This window comes from Pituophis catenifer, unplaced genomic scaffold, assembly GCF_029215685.1.
Source record: "Pituophis catenifer annectens isolate HBS135680 unplaced genomic scaffold, rPitCat1.0.hap2 SCAF_6, whole genome shotgun sequence".
In the NCBI taxonomy this organism is placed as follows: Eukaryota; Metazoa; Chordata; class Lepidosauria; order Squamata; family Colubridae; genus Pituophis; species Pituophis catenifer.
In genome coordinates, this window is record NW_027256886.1 from 22,978,798 (window position 1) to 22,997,172 (window position 18,375).

Consider the following 18,375-nt stretch of genomic DNA (forward strand, 5'->3'; position numbering starts at 1 on the left):
TGAACCAGTGTCTCAAAGTAACAAAAATTCAGGACTGCAAGATGTTGTTGCAGCAGGAGTCTTGTAACCCAGAAAGCCCTTTTGTATCTTTCTCTGACACAGGATAATCCAATAGGAGGCCTAAGTAGATAAGGTAAAGGTAAAGGTTCCCCTCACATATATGTGCTAGTCATTCCTGACTCTAGGGGGCGGTGCTCATCTCCGTTTCAAAGCTGAAGAGCCAGAGCTGTCCAAAGACGTCTCAGTGGTCATGTGGCCAGCATGACTAAACGCCAAAGGCACACGGAACGCTGTTACCTTCCCAGCAAAGATAGTCCTTATTTTTCTACTTGCATTTTTATGTGCTTTCGAACTGCAAGGTTGGCAGAATCTGGGACAAGTAACGGGAGCTCACCCCATTACATCTGGTGAGGTGAGAACTAGTTAAAGAGAGGGCCGAAATATGGCTTCATGTCTCAGCAAGAAAATTTTCCAGTGAAACAGACCAAAACAGGAAGATTACTACCATTTTTTTCAGAATGTTCTGATTAGAAAGGATTCCTTTCATTCAAAGAAGGAACCTCGATTCTCAGCTTTTAGTCCTTTTTATAGTTAACGCATCAAAGGAATTTATAAAAATTGATTGAACAGGACAAAAGGAACTTTCCCTTTGCATAGGGAAGCAGTTACATGCAGTCAAACATATCAACAACACACATGTTCCTTTAAATGAAATCTGACAAAAGCAGGGGTGTACAATTTAAGGTGTTAATGAGGGGAAAAGGTCACAAGGTTGTTTGGAGTTCACGGAGAGACAAACCAGGTACCAATTAGCACTAACAAGCTTTCTCTTATCAGAAGACCAACTCCAGGCATATTATTAAAGCAAACATGGTCCCATCCTATCCTGACCTGGGGAACAAAAGCAGTTTTTATCTTTTCAGTTAGGAATGTTAGAAGCTATCAACCAATCCATTCTACATTTCAATCTGCAATGGTTTGATAAACCATTAACATCATTTAAAAAATGAGAAAAATAATAAAAATACAAAATAACTGTGCTAGCAAGTACAATACTACAAAGTTCATGTTGGTACTACAAAGTCCATCCTGTGTGGCCCTTAAAAGTCAGATCAAGCAAGCAAACATACATTTTTATCATTATTTATAACATCCCTCTCCATCAGGATGCAACAATGAAAATAAACATGTGGCATAATATCTGCATAATCGCAATGCAAATATTATACAGTTATTAAAGCTAAAGCTAACTAATAAGATTTAGTATACCAAAAATTTCTACTGCCATTCTTAGCCAGTTCCTTCCCAGTTCCTCCAATCAGTCTGTTTCATTGGATAAATATCTTATCTAAATCCAAACACTCACAAACACACAGGGAGGTTTGGAAACTTCACTAGAAACTTTTCTTTTCTTTTCTTTATTTATTTTTATTAACGATAAACAAACATACATATACAAACATACACACATAAAAACAAACTATACATAAACAAACTGTACACTAAAATCAAGTCATGCAACTTGAGCTTTGTGAATGGAGCTACATCGGTAATTTGTATAGCCATATATCTACATATATATATACTTCATTATATAACGATATTTATGTAATGATATTAATTTTGGTTCCTCATTTTTGTGTCCTTGAGTGGTATTCCCTTATTTCGTCTTCTTTTTCTCCAACCAATCGTACCATTTTTGCCAAATCAAATAGTAATCTGAGTCTTCTTTTTCTTGAATTTCTTTGGTAAGTCTGTCCATCTCCGCACATTCCAATGTTTTTTGTATTGTTTTCTCTTCTGATGGCGTGTCTTCCAATTTCCACATTTGTGCGAAAGTAATTCTGGCTGCTGTAAGAATGTGTATTATCAAATATTGTATTTCTTTTTTGTAGTCTTTTGTCAATATTCCTAATAAATAAGTTTCTGGTCGAAGAGGCACTTTCTGTGTAGTAATTTCTTCCAGTTGTCTTTGGATCATTTTCCAGAATGTTTTAACCTTTGGGCATGACCACCACATGTGGTAATAGGTCCCTTTGTATGTTTTACATTTCCAACAGTTCTGTGTGGTGTTTGGGAACATCTTTGCCAGACGTGCAGGAACTTTTCAAGCAAATGAGCAAGGGAGAAAGCAAAAGTGCATGCAAATACACAAGCATACACACACATAGAAGAGAAATCAAGTCCCCCAGAAGTCCGGCAAGTTTGCCTTGAAAGAGACTCCAAATCCAAAACAGTAGATACAACTGTGGTCAGGGGAAATTTTAATGTCCAATTGTTTGTCACCAGCCAATCTAGGTCCAGAATCACAGTCACAAACTTTCAAATCAAGGATTAAGGCACCTGGAATCTTGGTTAACAAGCAATTGTTGCCAATGAAGAGTCTTGAGCTCTCTGCTCTTTTTGTATATAAAGAACTCTGATGTTGCTTATTTGGAAAGATAAGACTCCTTTCTTGAATGAAGTCTTGAAGAGCACCTTAACTCTACTCTCCTTTGCACATAGTGAGCACTTGCACTGGCAGGGAGTGGCATCTCAGACTCTCATTTTCTGAGACAGGTGTCTCCTGGATGGCAGACAGCATAACCTCCTTTGCCTGCAGCTTCTCAGGATTGCCTGGCAGTTCTGGGATTGGCTGCTCTCTGTTGGTTTCCTTGTAAGAGTCTGAGCTAGCCGTGATAATAAACAGGTTTTCCATCCCCTCTGAAATGCATTTATGGATGCGTGAACCAGTGGTGGGTTTCACAATTTTTTACCACCGGTTCTGTAGGGGTGGCTTGATGGGTGTCACATGGCTTGGTGGGTGTGGCTTGGTGGGCATGGCAGGGGAAGGATACTATAAAATCTCCATTCCCTCCCCTCTCCAGGGGAAGGTTACTGCAAAATCCCCATTTCCTTCTGATCAGCTGGGACTTGGGAGGCAGAGAATAGATGGGGGCAGGGCCAGACAGGTATTTACCGGTTTCCCGAATACTCAAAATTTCTGCTACCAGTTCTCCAGAACAAAACTACACCAAGAAAGGAACTGAAGATGGCAAAAATGAACTAATTACAGATATGTAAATACAGGCTGTGTAAAGATTTCAGATAGGCTGCCAGCAAGGGGAGTTTAAGTACTGATCATGAACAATTCTATTGACAGCTAAACAGGTGAAATTAATACTGAGAATGTTTTTCCTTTTACATAGTTCATCATTCCCCACTATGGAATATCAATTTCACTTGCAATTCAAAATAACCATTGGATTTCATATATGTTGGCTACACATGTTTCTAGATATCCTTCAGAAACAGTAAACCCTACTACCCAGTAAAAGAAGTTGGGGACATTTATGAGGAAATGTGTATAGAACTGCTCTTAAATTACATCAGTATGAATGTGTTGCAAAGTTCATCTATAACTAGTGGATATTTATTAGGAAAGAAGGAGAAGATGTGTGGTTCTTCCAGAGGGACTGTGGCTACAGCTAGCTATTGAACCCCACACATCCTTCCTAAGGTAAAGGTAAAGGTTCCTCTTGCACATATGTGCTAGTCGTTCCTGACTCTACAGAGTGGTGCTCATCTCCATTTCAAAGTTGAAGAGCCAGTGCTGTCCGAAGACATTTCCGTGGTCATGTGGCCAGCCTGAGTAAATGCCAAAGGTGCACAGAACACTGTTATCTTCCCACCAACGGTGGTCCCTATTTTTCTACTTGCATTTTTTACGTGCTTTCGAACTGCACGTAGGTTGGCAGAAGCTGGGACAAATAACAGGAGCTCACCCCAATATGCGGCACTAGGGATTTGAACCGCTGAACTGCCAACCTTTTGATTGACAAGCTCAGCATCTTACCCACTGAGCCACCACGGCCCTTTGACATCCTTCCTAAATGAAGTGAATTTGTGGACTCATGTAAAGATCCCTTGTGTTTACAAATGTTTCCATTTGTAATTTAAGATACCTGTGCAAAAGAAAGAAGAGAGATAAGCAGCAGAGGTAGTAAAGACAATTTATGGTGCTTTATAATTCATGGAGTCTTATACAGCATCTTTGATAAAAAGCACTATTCTTCTCCAACAACTATTTTGTTTGTTAAACATGTTCTCAAAATCTCAGATGTCACCAGCACAAAAAGATGCTGTTTCTGGTTTGGCATGTTCTTCAAAGAATGAAATATCTAAACATTTTTATCTAACCATCAAATAATTCAGCAATTTGAAGGGAATGCCTGAACAACTGTCGTTATGCATTTATTTTTCTGCATACGCAGATGATTCTCCCTTTTTTCCTTGCTGAGTTGTACATGATATAAAATCTGTTCATTCCAGTTTTGAGTCATTATTGAAGAGGAACTGCACAAGACTGAGACTGACCTGAAAGTGGATTAAAGATTACAGTCTATAAGAATATATGGAAACTGATGATATATAGGGCATACAAATGAAGCCTTAATAATTAAAAGGGATATACAAGCAAGAAACCTGCATAACTTTCCTATATTGGATTTACAAAAAAGCTTTGTTAAAGAATTGAAGAATTTTTTACGAAGGGCCAAAGAAAAAATGAAAAGAAATCAAGTTCTATGAAATTATTTGAAGAGATTAAAGTTTATGATTGTTAAAAGTAAAAAGAAGCAATATAAGGTCAGTATATTTAGTCAAAGTTAAAGATGAAGTGCTGTTTTTTCTGGTGACAGTGCAACTTTTGCTGATCGTAAAAGTTCAGCAAAATGATGAATGACAGGCTTTAAGGATTTGTTTATACATAAGAGATGGAATATGGGGAAAAGACTTATTGTATTTTAAGAGAAGACAATACTAAACTTGGTTGTATTTGGTATGAGGGAGGAGACATCTTTATTTTTTTTCTTTACTGTAATCTTAGTGTTTCTTTTCTATCCTATTTTTTAATTGATGCACTTTCTTTTTATTCTTTCCTTTTTAATTTGTTAATATTAAATTAATTTATGTTTATCTTTTTAATTGTAATATTTAATCAAATTACTATTTTAAAAAGGAAATAAGAATCAGTCCTGTAATAGGAGTTTTGTTTCCGAGTGAATTTAATTATTTCCCTGATATTTAGAAGTGGTGCCATCACTGAGAAGGCATGACTTTGGAGACCCATGAGATAATATTGTTTAATAGAAGGTATCCAGAGCATGTCCTCTCTTCTTGATCTGGTGGGTGGGCAGAAACTACAGTGGAAAAGTGTTCTGATGTATAGTTTTGCCCTATGCCATGGAGACATTTGTAGGTGATCATCTGCATCTTGAATTGCACCCAGAAGCCTATTGGGAATCAGCTCAGCAGCTAATTGAGCAGTAATGTTACACATTATAGTAATCCAAACAGAAGGTATTAAAGATATGAGACAGCGTGATCAAGGCATCGTAGTCCAGGCATGAGTGCAATTGCTACACAAGAGGAACCTGTGCAAATGTCTCTCTGGCCATGGCTGCAGACAGCTAATTGATCAGGAGCTTGGAGTCCAGGAGGATCCACAGATTGTGCACCAACACTAGCCTAAAGATTGTTGTGACCCAGGCCCAAGTAAGTAGTAGGAAAAATCAGTCAGTGAAAAAACAAACAAACTTTATTCGAACAGCTGAGAATTACTTCATTCCCAGTGTTGTTCAACTAAATTAAAGCCAATTCCTCCCAACACAAATTCCTCAGTCTTATCGCAAACCTTGGTCCAATTAGGCAAACTGCCAAAGGCCTTTCTTGGCAAACGTTCAGAAGTCACAGATACAAAAATAAATACAAGACGTAGACTAAGAAGAAGATGAAGCCAAACGGGGTGCGGGTGGGGGGGTTGCATGCACATGTGTGGGGGAGCATGGAGGGTCATGTGCACATGCGCAGGGGCATATTGCATTATGGGGGCCAGCACATGCACACACTTTTGGCACACGATGAGAACAAGGTTAGCCATAACTGTTCTAGACTGTTTTGTAAATGCAAGAAATGTATCCTTTTGAAACTTACATGCTTAACAAGTGTCTTTAATATTTGTGTCCAGGATTAAAAATATAAAATTTTGAAATTAACAAACCATATTCTCTATGTTTTGTCCATAGGTTTTGGAAAATGAATCCCAAAGTGATTTATTCTCTCATAGCAATAGGCATCACAATCATTATTATCTTATTCTTGAGTTTCCAAATTAGAGGAGAAAAACCCACAGAATGTGAGAATTCTTCCCAGAAAAAGGAACAAGAGGAAGGTGATCAGGATTTTGGCAGTCAAGTATTTCAAGATTTAACCCCAGAAGAGATAATGCAAGTGAAGAGATATTTACAGTCCAACCTTGGAGTCCCACTGGTGGAGACGCCTCAAGCCATGCCATCAGACAACTGCATTTATTTCATATCTTTGCAGCTCCCTCCCAAAGCACAAGTATTACAATTCTTAGATAATCAAGGACCTCAGCCATCACGAGAAGCTCTGGCTGGGGTCCATTTTGGAAATCAGGTGGAGCCCAATGTGACAGAATATCTGGTGGGTCCACTTCCAGAACCAACCTATCATCAAGATATCACAGTAGAAAAATATGGAAAGAAATTACCTTATTATCAAAGGATGGTTTTGACAAATGAGTTTCGTGAAATCCGTAATTTCTTAAAGAGAAATGAATACCTGAAGGCTCCAAATTTCATGCAAAAAGTTCTAAATTACAATGGAAGCAATCTTCAGTATAGCAGTCAAATGCCACCAGGGCTAAAATCAGGAGATCGCAAAATGTGGGTGAGTCATTTCCAGAATGTGAGTGGCTCCTCTTTGCATTCAGTTGGCTTTGAGGTCCAAGTGGATCATAGTAGTTTGGATGTTTCTGAGTGGAAGGTAATAAAAGTGTTTTATAATGGACAATACTTTGAAGATATGGAAGACCTTGAGAGACAATTCAATATGGGAAAGGTTAGGGTAGACAAGGTTAAAGAAGCACCTCTTGATGGGGGCTACTCTTCACTGAAGCAGAGGGTACCACCAAAAGATCCAGGCCCTTTGAGGTATGAACCTCGTGGACCACGCTATAGGATTCACAATAATCATGTCACTTTTTTGAGATGGAGTTTTGTATTTGGAATTGATGCAAGCAGGGGTCCACGTATCTTTGATGTCAGGTTTAATGGAGAAAGGATAATCTATGAGTTAAGTTTGCAAGAAGCAAGTGCTATCTATGGCTCCAACAGTCCTAAATCCATGTTGATCAGATACATGGATGCCAGCTTTGGACTTGGATCCCATATCTCACCACTCACCATGGGTCTGGATTGTCCTTATTTATCCAGTTATTTAGACTGGCACTTTTTTTATGATAGTTCATTACCTGTTAGCCGTAAAAAGGCTATCTGCATCTTTGAGCAGAATGCTGAATTACCCATACGACGACATTACGAAAGTGTCCAGCCTCCTTTTTATGGAGGGTTGGCAGATTCAAGTCTGGTGTTTCGGACTGTATCTACTGTTGGCAACTATGACTATGTCTGGGATTTTATTTTCCACCAAAATGGAGCTGTTGGTGTTCGAGTCCATGCCACTGGGTACATTCAAACTTCATTTTACTTTGGTGATGCCGAAAACTTTGGCAATAGAGTCCAAGAATGGGTGTTGGGAACAATTCATACCCATAATATTCATTTCAAGGTGGATTTGGATATTGGTGGTAAGTAGGAAAAATGTTTGTAACTTTCAAGGAAATTATAGGTTCTTTGTCTCAATTTGCTTTCTTATAATTATTTTAATGATTGTAACTACTACAATGAAGAAAGACTCAACAATATGCTTCCAACAGGAGGAACATAAGTATTATTTTTGTAATGTTCTTTAACACTTTAGGTGATAAGATCATTTAAAATCATTATTTTTTTCTTTTTTCATAATTGTGATTTTCTTTTTTTTTTATTTATTGGTCCATTCTATGGTCCATTGGTCCATGGAATAAAGTTTTTTTGTTAATCAAAGATATTTATTTCATTATTTGGTTTCTAACAAAACTTAATTTAAATACAGTGTGCATTGTCAGAATAAGATAAATATCAGCAAAATATGATGGCATCAAACTCTAATAATTATGTCTTCATATATTTCTGGGATTTGTACGTGTGAAATGGTTCTAAAATCAGCACTTTTGAAATACTTGAAGATATCAACAATATTGAACAAGTAGTCCTTGACTTACAACATGTTGTTCATTTAGTGACTGTTCAAAGTTACAATGATACTGAAAAAAGTAACTTATGACCATTTTTCATACTTACAAGCGTTGCGACATCCCCATAGTCAGATTATCAAAATTCAGCTGCTTAGCAATTGGCTAATATTTATGACTGTTGCAGTGTTCTGGGATCATGTGATCATGTTTGCAAACCTCTGACAAACAAAGTCAATGGGAAACCAGATTCACTTAACCACCATGTTACTAACTTAATAACTGCAATGATTCAATTTACAACTGTGGCAAATAAGGTTATAAAATTCACCTAACTGTCTCACTTAGCAATGGAAAATTTAGGCTCAATTGTAGTCAAAAGTTGAGGACTATCTGTACTCACATTTAAAGTTACAGTTGTAAATATTTAATTCATTTTATTTGATTTTAAATTTTGTATATCTATGTGTTTTATTTCATGGCTGTACACCGCCCTGAGTCCTTCGGGAGTAGGGCGGTATAGAAATTCAATAAATAAATAAATAAATAAATAAATTGGTTTTTAGATGGAGTCAGAACTGGTGGGTGGTTTCACGACAGAGGAATAAAACTAAAAATTGTTTAAAGAGTATTTTCTCACTCATTTGTTTCTAAACCAGCAAAATGCAATGACGAACTTGATCTGATTTGTTCAGACTGCCCCAGGAGCTGTTGATACAGAACTACAGAGGAATTATTGAATCTGCCTATAAATGTCTGGTTTAGAACAGCAACAGGACAGGTACAGACTTCAACAGATAGTTAGGACTGCAGAAAAAACAATTGCAACCAGCCTACCTTCCATTGAGGACCTGTATATTGTATGGGTCAGAAGGAGGGCTGAGAAAATAGTATATGTAAACATTTTTATAAGTTTCATGTATTTCCTATTAAGATAGGGCACACATTATGTGGCCCTTATTTAATCTCACTGATATTCATTACTGAAAATTGGAAGTGCAGTTTTTTTGCATGCTAATGCAAAAACTATATAAAAATGGTTGTGTAAGCCCAAAAATATGGTTACCATAGCTTTAAGAAACAACAAAAGTCCACAAGACATGTTTTACAAATATTCTCATGTATGCCCTTACCAATCCCCTGATCAATGTATTCCTCAAATTACTCCAAAATATTATATACAATCCTGTGTCTTCAATAGTACACTCAGTCATGTGCTGCATGCTGGCAAAAACATTTGGATTTGAACGTCACAATGAGTTTCAAAAAGGCTTGTTAAGTCTGGGGTGTTATGTGACAGGTGTCTGTCTGTCTGAATTCTGTTCTTCATTTTATCTTTCTTGTAGGGCCAGTTTGGTCTCTCCACTAGTTTGTAAGTCTTCCTGGTATACTGGCTTCCATGCATTTTCATTGCTGTCCTGTATAAATTTTTCCAATGGTCTTTCTTCTTCTTCAACCATCTGATGTACTTGCAATTTTTCACACCCACCCATTATTCTTTTTTTTTATTGAAAAAGTTTTCAAATACAATTTTTTCCCCCTTTTTTCCTTCCCCCCCTCCTCCCTAACCCCCCCTTGCCACCCATCCCCCCGTGACTTCTTCACACCAAAAACCTAATTCATAACAGATTACATAATATTTTACCATCGCCTTACTCCCTCCTCTATATACTGACCCTTACTTACTAAATATATTATTAGTATTGTTACTTTCCCCTTTTACCATACTTTTCAAAAAAAAAGCAGTCTGCTATAACATTGTATGATAACTTCTAGTTTAGCATAATATTATTATAACTCCCAATTTAGCAATAATCTGCCCTTTTTGTCCTCCCCAAAACTTATATCTATATATTATTACAACATTTCAAAGCAACCTTCCACTTTAAGACTATATAATAAATCCTACTTTAACATTTATTCTTTATGTATATTAATATAACATTTCAAAGCAGCCTTCCCCATAAATCCTAATTTAACATTTATTCAACTCTATCCATTTCCTCCACTGCCCTAAATATATCACTTAAACATCCCTTTTCTTAAACTAATCAATCAGTAGACTAACATATTTCCACCCACTTTCCTACAAAATTACCATGCACAACAATTCTTGATGTCTTTAATCCACTGCCCACTCTGCTAGAATATATATATATATATATATATATATATATATATATATATATATATATATATATATATATATATATATATATATATGTGTATTCCGTTATTTAAAAAAAAAAAAGACAATAACTTTAAATTTATAATCCATATAATATCTTCTTTGATGTCTTTCCACTGGATTGTTGAGTCCCTCATCCATAATTGGGTAACGTAGCATCCTGGTGCAACAGTTTGTTCAAAGTCTTCAGTCATCATCTGCCCCCATCAGTAATGAATATCCTCATATATATATAAAAGTAAAAACAACCACCCGAGTGACATTATGATTATATTCCATATAGTTGTAATTGTGGCTTTCATCAGGATTATTAATTCCCATCATCCTAATGGGTAACAACCAGATCTTCTGCATGCCCCAACGTAGCTCTCTTGCCTTGTAGCTCAGAATAGTTATAATATATTTATCAATACAAGAAAGAAATCCAAAATAGATAATTCAAATCCAACAGTTTAAGGCTCTTTTCACATCCCAAAATTACGGCATTGCAGAGGTCTGTCACTGTCCTCAGGATGATATTAACCAATACTTCGCCTCCACTATCTTTTCACATATTCATTCATTTTTTTAAAATCACTGGCTTCACCGTTGCTTAATTTAGAAATTTCTGTTTTTATGAGACCTATTTCTTTTTTTCTTTTCTTTTTGTGGGTTTAATTTCCATCCTGTTTTCCTTTCTACAAGTTGTATATCAACTGATCGGTTTTCATTCTGCTTTATAAGTTGATCTTGTTGGTTTTGTTTTTGTATCTCATATTTCTTTTTTGCCAATTGTATATCAGCTAATTGATTTCCATACTTATCTTTAACTTGGTGAATCATCACGTTGAAATCAGATGCCGCTTCTCTCATATTTGTAGGTAATCCAGCTGGGGTATCGAGAGAATCCAAAGGCAATTTGTCTACCGCAACCTCTGTAATTCGATGTTTTCCCTTTATTTCCAACTCCTTCTGCTTATCCTGTATTGTGCCTATAGATGTTAAGTTCATTTTCAAAATTTTTTGATAAAATTCTTCCGCTTTTTCAACCGTATCTAATTGGTATCTTTCTCCTTGATATCTCAATATTATGCCAACTGGGGCATCCCACCTAAATGGAATATTTCTGTATTTTAGCTCAGTCACCAAAAAACCAAATTTCTTCCTTTCCATTAACATCTTGGGGGGGAGCTCTTTGTAGATCCATATCTTTCTTCCATACAATTGCAAAGTAGAATTGAAGGAATTTTGCACGATATTATTCCTAATTTCTTTATCTGTAAAATAAATCACCACATCTCTAGGCAATTGCCTTTGCTTTGCAATCCAGGAGTTTATTCTGTAGACTCTGTCAATCCTACAAAACACTTCCTCAGGTTGAACCTTTAAAATCCCAGCCAGAATTTCAGAAGATATTTTCCTTAAATCATCTCTGTTATTTTCCTGCAAACCTCTGAGTCTGATCGCATATTCTGTAAAATTGTAATGCACCATTAGGACCTCTCTTTCAATCCGTTGTTGTAAATTTTCTGCATTACAAAACTTTTGTTCAACCTCCATTTTAGGTTTTTCTTCTGAGCTATTGTCTTGAATGTTTGTCAAATCATTTTCAATTTTTTGTATTTTATTATCCAAACTGTCCTCAATTTCTTCCACTTTAGACTCTAATAAGTTAGTATTTTCACCCAACTTGATCATAAATTCTGCAAAGCCATTAGCCATTTTTATAATCTTTCGATCCAGAATATCAAGCTTTAATTGCACCAATTCTTTAATTTCCTGCTTAAATTTTTCAAAGTTCTGATTCACAATCTCATCCCTTCTTACAATCTCCTCCAAAAGAAATTCAATTATATTAAAATCAGTTTTCTGAGACTGGAGCTTTAAAACTTGATCACGTAATTTGTTAATGGGGGAATCCCCCCCCCTTGCTTGTTTGTCCGGCTTTAATGCCATATTTCAACACAGACAAACTATTTTTTAAAGAAAAGAGAGGCAGCAGAGAAAAAAAAAACTTCTTTCCAACCAAGATCAATATCAGATCTCCAGGAAGAGAAAAAACACAAAAGTAGAGCTTTATTTTCAAGTGTAGCAAATATTTATTCAGCTACTTTGTATCTCAATAGGAAACGGAAGGACTCTCCCTTTCAGCCCCTTCTCAAGCCTCGGCAATCGCCCTTTTTAAAGATTCTTTTTTTCCTTTTCCTTTTCCTTCTTCAATAATTATTATGAAATAAGTAAGATACTTGCAATTCAGGGTCACAGGTCCAGCTCATATCTCTTCAAATGTAGCCAGGAGCATTTATTCTGCTACTTTGTAACTTAATAAGAAACGGAAGGACTTTCTCTTTTCAGCTTCCCTGCTCCAGTTTCGGCAATCGCCATTTTAAAAGGTCTTTTTTACTTTGTTGAATATCCTTTGCGAAATAAGTATTAATACTTGCAATTTAGGGTCACAGGTCCAGATCCAAATCTCATCATCTTTAGTTAATCTGTTAAATATCTTAAAAAGCTTGTCTTCGTAGCCTTGTTCTGCAAAAAGGCAGAAGTCTCCCAACGCCCGGAGCAGACGGCGAGTGCTATAGGGAGCTTCCTCCGCCCGCTCCCAAGAGTAAAAAAAAAACCCCTGGGGGCTACGGAGAGCTCTACCTACACTCACCTGCTCTATCCCACATTTCCTCCTGGAAATGGGGTTTTTTGAGCCGCCTTTGCGCTGTACAGGCGGCTCTTTACAGGCGAAGGGGCTGGCGGTCCCGAGAGACCGTCTGGTGGCTACAAAGAGCAAACCGGAAGCCACACCCACCCATTATTCTTGATAGATAGAGTATACTACTCTAGTCTACTCTGTAACCTTCTCTGTTTACTCTGCATACTGAATACTGGAGAGACCAAGCAGGCCTAAAAAGAAAGATCAAATGAAGAAGAGAAAGGAGGTATGGGGAGACAAACTATTACATGGGCAATACCTTAAAAAGATAGCAGGGAAAACAGATAACAGGACCTGTCAAATGGCTAAGAGCAAGAAAGTTGAAGAAAGAGAGCTGGGGACTAATTCTGGCTGCACAAAAGCAAGCCTGAACAACAAATGTGTACAAAGCCATAATTGAGAAGACAGCAAATGCTGTCTCTGCAAAGAAGCTGAAGAAAAAGCAGACCACCTGGTTAGCTGCTGCAGGAAGATCACCTAGTCTGACTACAAGCAGCAGCAGGACAAAGTAGCAACAATACTACATTGGAAGATCTGCAAGAAATATCATTTGCCTGCAAGCAAGAACTGGTGGGACATAAAATAGAGAGTCATAGAAAATAAAGAAACTAACTTGCTCTGGGACTTTAGAATTCAACCAGATGGATACCTGTCACATAACACCCCAGAATTAACAATTATCAATCAGAAAGACAGAAAAGTCTAGACATGATAATATCTGGAGACAGCAGAATAGAAGAGAATGAACTCGAGAAGGTTACAAAATACAAAGACTGCAAATAGAAATAGAACAATTGTGGAAGAAGTAAGCAAATGTGGTCCCAATAATCTTTGGCGCCTTGGGTGCAATCCCAAAACAACTAGAGCACCAATTGAACGCCATAGGCATTGACAAATTATCAATTAATTGCAAAAAGTAGCTTTACTTGAATAGCTTCCATCTTGCAATGATATCTGTAACACCATCAAACATCCAGATAGCATGCCAGTTACTCCTATGCCAGTTACTTGGAAAGGACTCAATAGATAGACAAAAATGCCAAATGCAGTCTCAACATCTGGCTGACTATGTGACAAACAATAATAATAACAACATAATGGTCCTGAATTATATTCTAGGCAAGGTTGCTTCTCAAGTAGAGATAATGAATGTGCAGAAAAACCCTCTTTGCTAATATACAAAGACATTGTCATGGAAAGATGTGAGATTGTGTTACCTAGCTTGCAAATATATATTTAAAAGATGGAAGCTAATCTGTTCCCACCTTGTTTCAAGTACATATTAGCAAATAAATAAAGGAGACTGAATAACTTCACAGAGTGGTTAGTTCTAATAAACTATTACTTGAAATATCTCAGTTATGCCAAATCTTTAATGCAGCTTTATCATTTTTGGATTTTTTTGTTTATTAATATTTGCAGTGATTTTTTTAAACTGACTTACTTGGATCATATTAAGTCTGGAAAATTAATTATGCATACACATAACAATTTCATCCCTTTGTCAGCAAACATTTATTGTATAAACAATTTGATTTTAAGAAACTGAAAATGCAACAAGAATGTTTTCATTTATCAACAGCTACTCAAAGTACTGATTGTTCCACTTGTTTTCTTTCTGAGGTGTGAAAAATACCCTGGTTGGCAATGACATGGCTTTTGAGACCTTGCAGGCTCCTTGGAGCCCAGAAAATAAGATCCATCGAATGAAAATGGTTAGGAAAGTTTTTGATACCGAGAACAAAGCAGCATTCCGTCTCCATGATGATGAGCCCAGATACATTTATTTTGCATCCAACTGCACCAATAAGTGGGGCCACAAGCATGGCTATCGGATCCAGACGTTCAGCTTTTCTGGAGACCATTTGCCAGAGTCAGATCCAATGGAGCCAGGCCTAAGCTGGGGTCGGTAAGTGACTGATTTCTAAGTTTAAAAGTAAAATGGATTCACCCATGTCTTTCGGTTTCAGCACCTTGAATAAGATAGGCAGGAATAACCAATTTTAATCTTAAAGAAATCTTTAATACCATCTCTCTGCTTTCTTTAGCCAATTGTAGATGATGAGATACTGGATGTGGCTGTCCAAGGACATTCTCACACCTGGTCGGAGGAAAGGGGAGTGATGCTACCCAGCTGCCAGCCTGTACTGTGATTGGACCATATGATTGAAAGTTTTTCTACTTTCTCAAAACAATTGATAACATGGTCCAATCACAGTACAGGCTGGCAGCCGGATAGCATCACTCTGCCTTCCTCTGACCAGGTGTGAGAATGTCTTTGGTTACCAAGAGAAAAGATGTTGTTTTGGCTACAGTTTTCCCTCTATCTCAATTGTTGTTGTTACTTGTGAAGTCGTGTCTGACCCATTGCAACCCCATGGACAACGTTCCTCCAGGCCTTCCTGTCCTCTACTATTCCCTGGAGTACATTTAAACTCACACCTATTGCTTCAGTGACTTCATCCAGCCACCTCATTCTCTGCTGTCCCATTCTTCTTTTGCCCTCAATCGTTCCCAGCATTAGGTTCTTCTCCAGTGGGTCCTTCCTTCTCATTAGGTGGCCAAAGTATTTGACTTTCATCTTTAGGATTTGGCCTTCTAAAAAACAGTCAGGGTTGATCTCCTCTAGGACTGACCAGTTTGATTGCCTTGCAGTCCAAGGGACTCACAAGAGTCTTCTCCAGCACCAAAGTTCAAACTATCTCAATTACCCCCTCCCTATCCCTCAGCTCCAATGTGGCAACATTGAAGCAGTCAAAAATGGCTTCAGTCAGGTCAGCTTCAGGGCTGAATCTGGAAGTGTTTAAAAAGTGATAATATCCAAATATTTGCTAAAAAAGACACTTCCAGTCCCAAGACATAACAATAGAGCATATAAAAGAACAAAATGATATCCAAACTCTGCAGAATTTCTTCAAGCTCACATTTCTCACTATTAATCATGACAGGTCATTTAAATCCCTGGAACTTGGTTTTATTAACAATTCACTACTTGATTGTGTAGTAAGAAACAGTTCCTTTGACAAATTTTGTATGTTTGGGCTTTGATCTGCAATCATGTTTGGAAGAATAGTAATTACAATGTTCCATTTTTAGGAAATTATCCTCAGTCTGAGAGCTCTTCTTGAGCTTGATCTAAGACAAATGCTACAGATTATTGGAGGATAATACTATCTAGCAAAATGGGTTTTACAATCTTTCATTTACTCCAACATGTCCCAAAGTGACCAAAAAACCCCCGAATCAGATAAGTTTTGAGATTTATGGAAGTAACTTTAAATTTAGACAAAAACTATTGAGAGGTTGAACTTTTAGTAAATGTAAACAACATAAATTAAAGATAGAATTGTGAAATACATTTTTGAAATCATCCTATTATTCAGCAGTGAAATCCACTTACCTTCGCTACCACTTCGGGTGCGCTTCCGCACTGGAGTGCCTCTTCTGCATATGTACAGAATCTTCTGCACATGTGCAGATGGTTAAAAAATGGGACGTAATGACATCCCGGTGGGTGGGTGGAGCCTTCGGCCGCCGGCGCTACCGGTTGGCTAGCTGAATAGAAATGGGGGGATTTCACTGCTGCTATTATTCCAGCTATAGCCATATCTGGAGTAGAAAAATCTGATTATTGGTAGCCATGTGTGTCTTTCAAATTGCTCTGATTGAATAGTTAAAGAATCCAAGCCTTGTTATTTTTTACATTTGCACGTCTGGGCCTAATTTGAGGTGCTGATTATAAAATGTTCTTTTATAATAAATGATAGCACTATATTTTATAGTGGGCAGTCATGGAATAGAAACCTGTCGTTATATTGCTCTTCAAGACTTATTCCTGGAACTATAAACTCTTTAAGATCTTTAAGAGGAAACATAATAATTAATAAACCTCAATCTCTGCAACTCTTCTTCTTTTGCCTTATAAGTTATAAGTTGGCTGTTACCAGGAGAAAGGAAAATGAACCTTTCAGCACCACTGCCTACAATCAGGTTGACCCATGGAATCCTCCCGTGGCCTTTGCTGACTTCATAAACAATGAGAGCATTGTCAATGAGGTAAGTGAAGATGGATCCCAACTAGCAGTGAAGCACCTTGCAGGTTATTATCCCACAATCTGGTGCTGTCCAAATGCATTGGGGTTGAAGTCAAACTTATTTGGAAGACATCAGAATAGGAAGGTAGCCTGTTGGGCTGTCACCTGTACTCCGGAAGTAGGCTAATGCTGCTAAAGGTTTTAGAAGCACTTTCCCTTAAGAAAAAAAACAGACTTAGTGATCTTTCAAATGACTACTCAGAGGACAACTTAAATTTTCCTATATCAGGCCTCAGTTCTCCTGTTTGCATTCTTGTTAGCTGAGGTAATGTGACCTTGGAAAATACACTGAGCCAAACTTGTATGCATGGGATTTATGCCTTACTGTTTGCATTTGTTTTTTAATGGCTTTTTAATACCATGACTAATAAAATTTTGCAGAATGGATAAAAGGGCTTTGCTAACAATTTTGTACTCCCAGTTTTCCATTTGTACGTATCCCAAATTCTGAGTAGGCAAGCATAAAACTATGCTGTCAGATTATCTCAGTTTTTCCTACATCTGCTGCTTTAATTAATAAGCTTGGCTTCTCTGAATATGCTCCTCTGTCGTTTTCTATTTAGTAGATGTTGTATCTAAGATATCACAATGATCTTGCCCCTTTTCCTTTCATAGGATCTGGTTGCCTGGATCAATGCTGGTTTTCTCCATATTCCGCATGCTGAAGACATACCCAATACTGCAACCCTTGGGAATGTGGTTGGTTTCTTCTTGAGACCCTACAATTATTTTGATGATGACCCTTCCATGTATTCTCCAGACAGTGTTTATTTCAACTATCCGCAGGACCCCACTTCCTGTGAGGTCAACCAACTTGCATGTCTGGCAAAAGTAGCTTCATGTTTGCCCATTTTTCCTCCTTTCACTTATGAGGGTTTTCAAAATGTGACAATTTTCTAATGCCTTCTTTTTGACAGGTGGCTTGGAAATTGGAAACAAACAATGAATGTATGTTATAGGTGTTAATACTGAGGAGCTACTTTCCTCATTACTCTTTTACAATGTACAACTTCTGCTGACTGCCAGGACTTCAATCCTCAATGGCTCAAGGTTGACTCAGCCTTCCATCCTTCCGAGGTGGGTAAAATGAGGACCCAGACTGTTGGGGGCAATATGCTGACTCTGTAAGCCACTTAGAGAGGGCTGTAAAGCTCTGTAAAGTGGCATATAATTCTAAGTGCTATTGCTATGTTCCTTTTCTCTCATCTCTTCTTCTTCTTCTGTAGCTTTAATGAATACTTTTGATGGATTATTAGACCACTATGTTCAG

At 37.4% G+C, this 18,375-nt stretch overlaps 1 protein-coding gene across 1 annotated transcript; it reads left to right on the forward strand.

Moving 5' to 3' along the window:
- Nucleotides 1–6,075: 6,075 nt before the first annotated feature.
- LOC139318127 (amine oxidase [copper-containing] 3-like) lies at nt 6,076–18,005 on the forward strand. Its single transcript, XM_070945406.1, has 4 exons — nt 6,076–7,651; nt 14,635–14,920; nt 16,938–17,067; nt 17,721–18,005. Exons 1-4 carry the CDS (start codon nt 6,076–6,078, stop codon nt 18,003–18,005), a joined length of 2,277 nt encoding a protein of 758 aa, XP_070801507.1.
- The last annotated feature ends 370 nt before the right edge of the window (nt 18,006–18,375 follow it).